Here is an 8,192-nt window from a genome sequence, read left to right as displayed (position 1 = left end):
ATATCTGGGAAAAATATTGGTTAATTCTTCAGGAACGCATATACCAACTTTAATCAAGATCAGAGAAAAAAGTTTAATAATAATAATAATAATAATAATAATAATAATAATAATAATATCTTCTTTCAACAGACTCAAAAGACGGTTGCAACAAAAGCAATCCTTTTTCTCGAGCCAAGTAGAATATCGGAAAAAAATAAAATGATATACGCCAACGCAAGCCGTTGGAAAATATGATGCTTTAGCTACTCAGCCCGGGGGGGCCCGGGCCCCCTAACTAGCAGACAGACGAGTGACGTGAATACTTAAGGAAGATTGACGCTAAGTGCTCCAGAAACTGCCGTTCCCCGAAGGGCAGCTCAGTTACGGACGCTCCGGAGGAAAAAAGAAAACATTTTGTCATTGTCAGTGCCGAGCTCACATCTGGGACAACTACCTTCCCTAATCCTCTGTTTTACGCTTTTCCTGGAGGTGCTTTGTGTGTGTGTATACTCTACTCTCTCTCTCTCTCTATCTATATATATATATATATATATATATATATATATATATATATATATATATATATATATATATATATATATATATATATATATATATATATATATATATATATATATATATATATATATATATATATATATATATATATATATAATTATATATATGTATATTATATACTTATATATATATATATATATATATATATATATATATATATATATATATATATATATATATATATATATATATATATATATATATGTGTGTGTGTGTGTGTGTATAAAAATATACTGGCAAATATTAAGTCAAATCTCCAGTTCACTATACCTACTCTGGTGTAGCTTACACCCAAGGGGGAATATACGTGATTATATATGTATATATATATATATATATATTTTATATATATTTATATATATGTATATATATACATATACATATACATATACAATATATGTGTATATAATATATATGTACAGTATATATTATATATATAGTATGAAACTTAAAAATAATTGCCACATTTGGTACGTCACATGGCCTGACAAAGCTTACCAGCAGGGCGTCTAACCGATTGATGACAAGATGACTAATTCTATCTTGCACCGATTCTCACTTTTTGAATTTTAAATAACTTTTCCATTATCTCCTCCATTCCATCTCATCACTTTATTTTCTAGTGCTCCTTCCTTCCATCACTTTAAAACCATACACTACTAATACTCTAATTCCATGCTAATGGAAGGCAGGGTGTCAAGTGAACTGACCATCATTAGTGTGACGCTCAAGTTTATTTGGTTGTAGTAGGTGAGCTAAATGAATCTTTTTTTTCGAATACTTTATATAAGTAAGTGTCGATTGTATCTGGCATCTATTGTCCATCTAGCGGATCTATGCTGTTGGTTTGATTGCTTCAGATAGAATAGAATAGAATATAGAATTTGGATCAAAGGCCAAGCACTGGGACTTGAGGTCATTCAGCACTGAAAATGGAAATTAACAGTAAAAAGCTTTGAAAGGTCTAACAGGAGGATAACCTCGCAGTTACACCGCGAATCAAATATTAGAGCCTGGAAAGAAAGATGGAAGAAAGAGGATATGAACGGAGGTACAGGAAAAGGAATGAAAGGGGTTGCAGCTAGGTGCCCAAGGGGTGCTGCAAAGAACCTTAAGTTGTGCCAACAGTGCACCACAGTAAGTGCACTGAAGGTACTAACCCCCCACCCCTTTAACTGAACCACGATGAGACCTTGCTCAAACTAATGCCAAGACTGGGATACCTGGAACACTATACTGTAGACGAAAATATAACAAGTTCCCTACAGTCCTCTAGGATTACCTACCAAATAACTGTGAGGTACTCATTCCTATACTATTCTGTAATTCTATATTGTCTCTTCCACGTGATCTAATTTCATTCTTCAGCGTTTTAATGTTCATTTTACTTTAGTTTCTTCCAAAAGCATCGCAAAAATTTCCACCCTGTCCACTTCCACTCTTATGTTTATATTGCATTTCTTATTTAGTTAGTTCACCTTGGGATTCATTTTCTCATTCATCTTTCCCTCCATATTTACTAATCTCCACTAACTTTTCTACCCAAAGGATTTGCTCATTCTCTGCCTTCCTTTCTCCTCCTACCATATTCACTATTTTATAGCTCACACCATCTCACTAAAGCCCATGCAACCACACTAAAAATTTGCTTTAATTAGACCTGTGATGTTAGTAGACTTCATGGATTCCATCTGCCCACGCTCCTCTACCCTCGAAAAATGTGACCAGTATCCAAAGCCCCCATCGCTGAATTGTACATTCAGGTCTCTCACCACACCACAGTAGTTTAAGAGATTTTCACCCACCCATATCTCTTGAGACTTCAAAAATCTATTCGACTTATGAAATCATAGGTTGTCAAGCCAAGCACTAGGGCCCTTGCGGCCTATTTGCACATTGAATTTAATATAGACTTTAGGCCAAAAGCCAAGCCTTGGGACCTGTGAGGTCATTCAGCGCTGAAACGACACTAAAACCCTGTCCACACTATCGAGCATGCTCGACGGGCAAACAGTGATACCAGATCCCGTTCCAATACATCAGCAAGGAGGGCGAGTGGCAGGCACGAAGGTGACGTCAGAAGCGAGGAAACTTCGGGCAAATGAGCAGGCAACTGGCTGTGAGTGAGCTTAAAGGAAACACCAGAAACTGTTTCGACTGGTAAAGGTCTTTACCCAGTGAAGAAGTAGATATTGTGGGCTAAACTACATCTGGTAGCACTGTTTATTGCCAGATCCCTGCCTGTAGTTTTCCCGCTTCTGACGTCATCAACCCTCATTCTCACTAACTATTTCGATCTGGTAGCACTGTTTGCCCGTCGAGCATGCTCGATAGTGTGACAGGGCTTAACAGGTCTGAAAGGTAACAGGAGGAAAACTTCGAAGTTGCTCTATGAATAAATTGAGGGTGGGTAGATGGAATATGAAAGGTGGTGCAGTAAAAGAACGTGAGGGTTGCAGCTAGGGGCCGAAGGTACGCTGCAAAGAACCTTAATGGCAGTTACACTTTAGGGTCGTTGAGCAAAATTTGAGTCGACGTTCTCTTCCCATACCCTCTATCACTTTCAAAATGAGCCTTTCTGAATGTACTTAAAGAACAGTAACTTCCGTCTATTTGCACGTGAAGTTATAAGGCTTTCGATTTGCACGTGAAGATACAATGTTATGTAACTTCCTTCCATTTGCACGTGAAGTTACAATCTGTTATGCAGTAACTTACTTCACGCTTCCATTTGCACGTGAAGTTAGTCCGTTAAGCAGTAACTTTCTTCCATTTGCACATGAAGTTACTGTCAGATAAATTTATCTCTAGCCTCGCATGTATATGTTAAACCTTGTAAATCACATCTATTGTTATGGCTGTAATAACTCAGTAGGGCTTAAAAAAAAAAAAAACCAGGATCTATTATTTAAGCAGGGTAGACAACCAGTTACAGCATTTTCTTAATTTAGACTGCAATGAACCCATGAACCAGTAACAGTATTTTCTTAATTTAGACTGCAATGAACCCATGAACATTTTAAAAGATATTCCCCGAAAGCATTGAGATTCCTAACAATCTGCTGTAAAAGCTTTAGTACCTCAACAGTTAAAGCAGCTTTTTCTACAGTGGTTTGTTGGGCATAAAAGAATCAAAGACCATTCCAGTAACTCGAGTGGGCCAAGTAAAAAAAAAATTTAATGTCATGTGCAACTAAGCACAAGCAACCACCTTCAGTTACTTTATATAACTAAGCACAAGCAACCCTCAGTTACTGTGTACAGCTTTATGTCCATACTAGTCCAACGACAAAAGGATTAAGACAAAAAATTCCTTTAAGACTTTTTATTAAACAAGATTCCATGTGACCATTACTCGTGGAGGTAAACAGCAAACTCCTACACAGCCCCGAAGCGCCTCCGATCTTCAGTTTCTGGGGTCATACACACACCTGCACCTGATCCTGTTGCCTCTTATAGTGACGATAGGATGTTCATACCAATTAGGACAGCAGTACCGGTATTGGCCATAGACGACGTACAGGGGTCCATAGCAAAATCGAAGTCGAGAGCCAGGAATCCCAATCGGCAGAATATCCCTGCAAGGGAAGAACAAAGGATCCTTAAGCTCAAATTAAGGAAATTCAGGTGGTTAAGCCAAGGCTTTAGAGAACTTTGGGCCAGATTAGTGTATTATGCTTTGCATTTTTACTAAAAACTGGAAGACCACAAGTTTCCACTACCAAACTTCCCCTATGGTAAATAAACCAAGTGATTGAACTAGTGCCAAATAAGATTTAAAAAATGAAGTTCATAAAATGCAGTACCAACTGTCTGGCAAAGAAATTATCAGAATTAAAACAAAAAGGTCTAAACCCCTACCTCGATCTATAGCACCTCCCACGAGGACGGCGATCTTGCTCCAACTTGAGGGCCTCCATGGTGCTTGTCACATTGGAAGCTTGTGTATCCAGAGCCATCAGAATATCGAGGCAAACTTCCTCTGTGACAGTCGGGGGATCAGAAGAGTCCTCCAGTTGATCATCGTTGACTAATGGACCTTTTACCTGAAGGAGAAATTCAGAGGGAAAACTTACTCATACCACCAGGCATCAATATACTAAGCCTCATTTAACCTACAGAAAGAATAACTTTCAACCATTCAACAAAATGAATTAATTCTTAATCTACTTCTGGGCACTTCTGGGCTTAAGTGGGTATAAAATTTAGACCCTCTAGAAATTCGCAGTAAGTATCTGGGTTAAGAACTGTAGACTAGACAGGAAATTGGTATAAATATTGTTATAAAACTTACACTAGAAATTAGGCAGTAAGTATCCTAGGTTAAGAACTGCAGACCTATTCCTAGAGGTAAATTTAGGTAATTTTCTAATTTTAATTACTTCAGAACACTAGTGGGCATCAAGAACCCTCTACCTTACAATTCTGAAGACCCAGAAGGTCGAGACTGCTATCATTTTGTACTTACCTCCACCACCTCGCCTACAGTCTGCCAGCCGGAATCTCCTTGATCAGACTGGGTACTACCACCAAGTATACCCCACTGCCCATACGTCTGATTCGCACAATATAGCAGAGCAAAAATGTACAGGAGAAAGCTAATGCAACTCATCTTCACGCTTAATCTGAAAATATTTAAATTTATTACAACAGGAATGTTCCAAGAGTTTCTAATTATCCAGGAGCACTAAGACTTCGCTAAAATTCATCCATCATATTTGTTTCCCCCTACCTAGCTGTAGAGAAGGATTTATCTAGAAAAATGTTAAGGGATACAAGTTGATTGACAAATACAATTTTCCCCATTTAATTACCTGAAGCACAAAGGAAAAATTCATATTTGTTTCCCCCTACCTAGCTGTAGAGAAGGTTTTATCTAGAAAAAAGTAAAGGATACAGGTTTGATTGACAATGCAATTTTCCCCCATTTAATTCCCTGGAGCACAAGGGACTTATTGTTCTTAGAACAGTTTTTCCATAGTTCTTTTCATTGTTCTTAGAACAGTTTTTTCCTTAACAGCTAATCAGGCATGAGCTCCTGGTCATATCTTAAATAATTCGCAGCAATCAGATGTGCAAACTTGACAAGCAATAGCTATTAATAAAACTTCAGATAACTTACAAAAAGCAGAAAACTTCAGGCAACTTATTAAAAGCAACTAATGTACTTATTGAAAACCATATACAGAGCCTACAGTAATCCTATATTAAGCTTGGCACAAGCATTTAAGTGTTTAAATTAACGACCAGAGACAGTTAAGGTTACATTGACAACGGATTAAAAGACTTCCATCATAGATATTGGCCCCAAGTATTAGTGACAATTAAAAGACTGCAGTTAACCTAACAAGTATTGGCCCCAAGGCTACATTTACAATTAAAACACTAATTACCTATATAAGCATAGGCCCAAAGTTTCACAGACTAACAGCTGGAGCAACTCAAGCTTTATACATTAAGCTTTGGCCACTCAGTACTTTAATTACACAATATTTAATTAGCAAAACATAAGAGATGTTAATTGAAAGCTAAAGGTAATTGAAAGCTATCCTTAACACGCACAAATATGTAGTTACTATGTTAGGCCAAAGCCTGTCAGTACTGAATTACGCACAACTATTTAATATCAAAACAGTTATTTTAAACCTATCCTTAAAACCTATCCTTAACAGGCATAAATTATTCAGTATCTTAAGCTCTGGCCTGTCAACACTTAAGCAAAACTTTAATCGAAAAACACTTATTTGAAGTGCATCCTTAATACGAAAAATATGTAATGATTAGCTTCGGCATATCAACACTTAATTACGAACAGGTATCAAAATACCAGATTACTTTAAAGCTATCCATATAAAAAAAGGCCATTTTTCGGAAGACTCCAGCCACCTCCCACAATATTTTTCTTTGTTAAAACTCATTAAAACAATCTTAATACATAACCTACGTAAAATCTTAAAAATTCAAGATTAAGGAAAGAATACCCGCCCCCTCCCCTCCATAGCTAATACGGCTAAGTTGTAACTAGTAAAGGCCCCTTGGTTAAGTTTGGTATTTTTAGGTTCTTTACGTGCCCTATTATTTCCTAACCATATTCGCATTAAAAATGCAAAATGGTTTTCCATGCAAAATCACTGGCTGGAGTCTTCCAAAAAATTACCCGCAACAATAGTCAATTAAGCTTTTGCCTGCCAATAGCTAATTGTGCACTATTTAGTTAAACCCTAGATTACTTATTTGAAAACTACCATTTCCACGCAAAGAAAAAAATATGTAGTCACTATGTTCAGCTTAGACCTGTCAAAAGTAACAGTTACTTATTTGAAAGCTACCATTTCCACGCAAAAAAAAAAAATAGTCATTATGTTGACCTTTAGCCTGTCAAAAGCAGTTTATCAAGAATTTGAAAGATCTTTAATATGCAAAAACACGTAATCAGTGTGTAAAGCACCAAAAAACCTCAATTTCCAGCCCGTGTCATTACATGCAGTAAACAATTGCAATTTAACAAGAGCAAATAAATTACCCTTACGGGGACATTTACACCACCTCATTAACTTCATGCTTCATAAATAGTCCCCCAATCATAAAATAGCAAAGGTCAAATACTCTTTTGCACAAAGACGATTACTGTTCCACAGTACTCAAACTTATTTTCAAGTCCCACTAAAGCACTGGGAACGATATGAATAACTTTCAGCTACTGTCACAAAAGTTTACTAATTTATTTGTACCCAAATACGTCCACAAAATCTGACCCAAACTGTATAACTTGTGTAAGCTACAATAGAACCACCTCCCAGAAACTATTTCATCACCTACTCCTTTACCACTATCGCTATATTGAACAAGACGCCCAAGAAGCAATACAAACTGGTTAAGTATATGTCTAAAACCCTATGACAGACGCCATCCATACAGCAAATGGAACATTAGTTTTATTGTAAATGAAAACCACAAAACTTAATTTTTCAGCTAGTATCACTACATGCAGTCAACCAATGCTCTTTAACAAAGAGGGCAAATTAACTTAAATAGCCTTAGTAATTAAACCTCACCGATTCCTTGTTAATATGAATAAGTTTTATACTAAGCGTAACGAACGTCAAGCACCCACTTTACACAAAGACGATCACTTTCTCAAAGTATTCGAAAGTATTTCCAAAGTCGCACTAAACAACAACAAACATCATAAAAGTCAACTACTGCAATCACAAAAGCTTTCCAGCAACCTTACCTGTCAGGCTGTCACCTACTAGTCCACAAAACGTACGACAGAAGGAAACCTAATACAATGGGTCCTCCACCCACTCACGTAGACTTATCACCGGCTCCTTTACCGCTATCGCTGTCAAACATAACGCCCAAGGAGAAGAGATAAAGGGGGAGGTATACTTCTAAAACCCCGTGACGGCAACGCCATCTGTACGGCAGAGTGAACAGTTCAAACCTTCATTCACTGACATGTGTTTACAGTTTGCTCTCGGGAGCGTTCGTTTTGAATTCTGTGAATTGGGGAATGGTTCATGTTTTCGAAAATGATCTGCAGCAGTCAATCAAGTTCAGTCTTTTTGTAATTTCAATCAAATATTAGTAGAAGTACGGTCGTCACTCGCGGAAATAACCGAGGATCT

The 8,192-nt window shown here is 37.1% G+C and overlaps 1 protein-coding gene across 1 annotated transcript; it reads right to left on the bottom strand.

Moving 5' to 3' along the window:
• Positions 1 to 3,871: 3,871 nt before the first annotated feature.
• On the bottom strand, positions 3,872 to 7,931 carry LOC136830557 (uncharacterized). Its single transcript, XM_067090070.1, has 4 exons — positions 7,796 to 7,931; positions 5,030 to 5,186; positions 4,423 to 4,607; positions 3,872 to 4,139 (listed from the first exon to the last, which is right to left on the bottom strand). Exons 2-4 carry the CDS (start codon positions 5,171 to 5,173, stop codon positions 3,968 to 3,970), a joined length of 501 nt encoding a protein of 166 aa, XP_066946171.1. The 5' UTR covers positions 5,174 to 5,186; positions 7,796 to 7,931; the 3' UTR covers positions 3,872 to 3,967.
• Positions 7,932 to 8,192: the final 261 nt, after the last annotated feature.

The sequence above is a fragment of the Macrobrachium rosenbergii genome, chromosome 47 (genome assembly GCF_040412425.1).
Source record: "Macrobrachium rosenbergii isolate ZJJX-2024 chromosome 47, ASM4041242v1, whole genome shotgun sequence".
NCBI lineage: Eukaryota > Metazoa > Arthropoda > Malacostraca > Decapoda > Palaemonidae > Macrobrachium > Macrobrachium rosenbergii.
The sequence above is the reverse complement of the archived record's forward strand: the minus strand, read 5'-3'. Positions and strand labels throughout refer to the sequence as shown.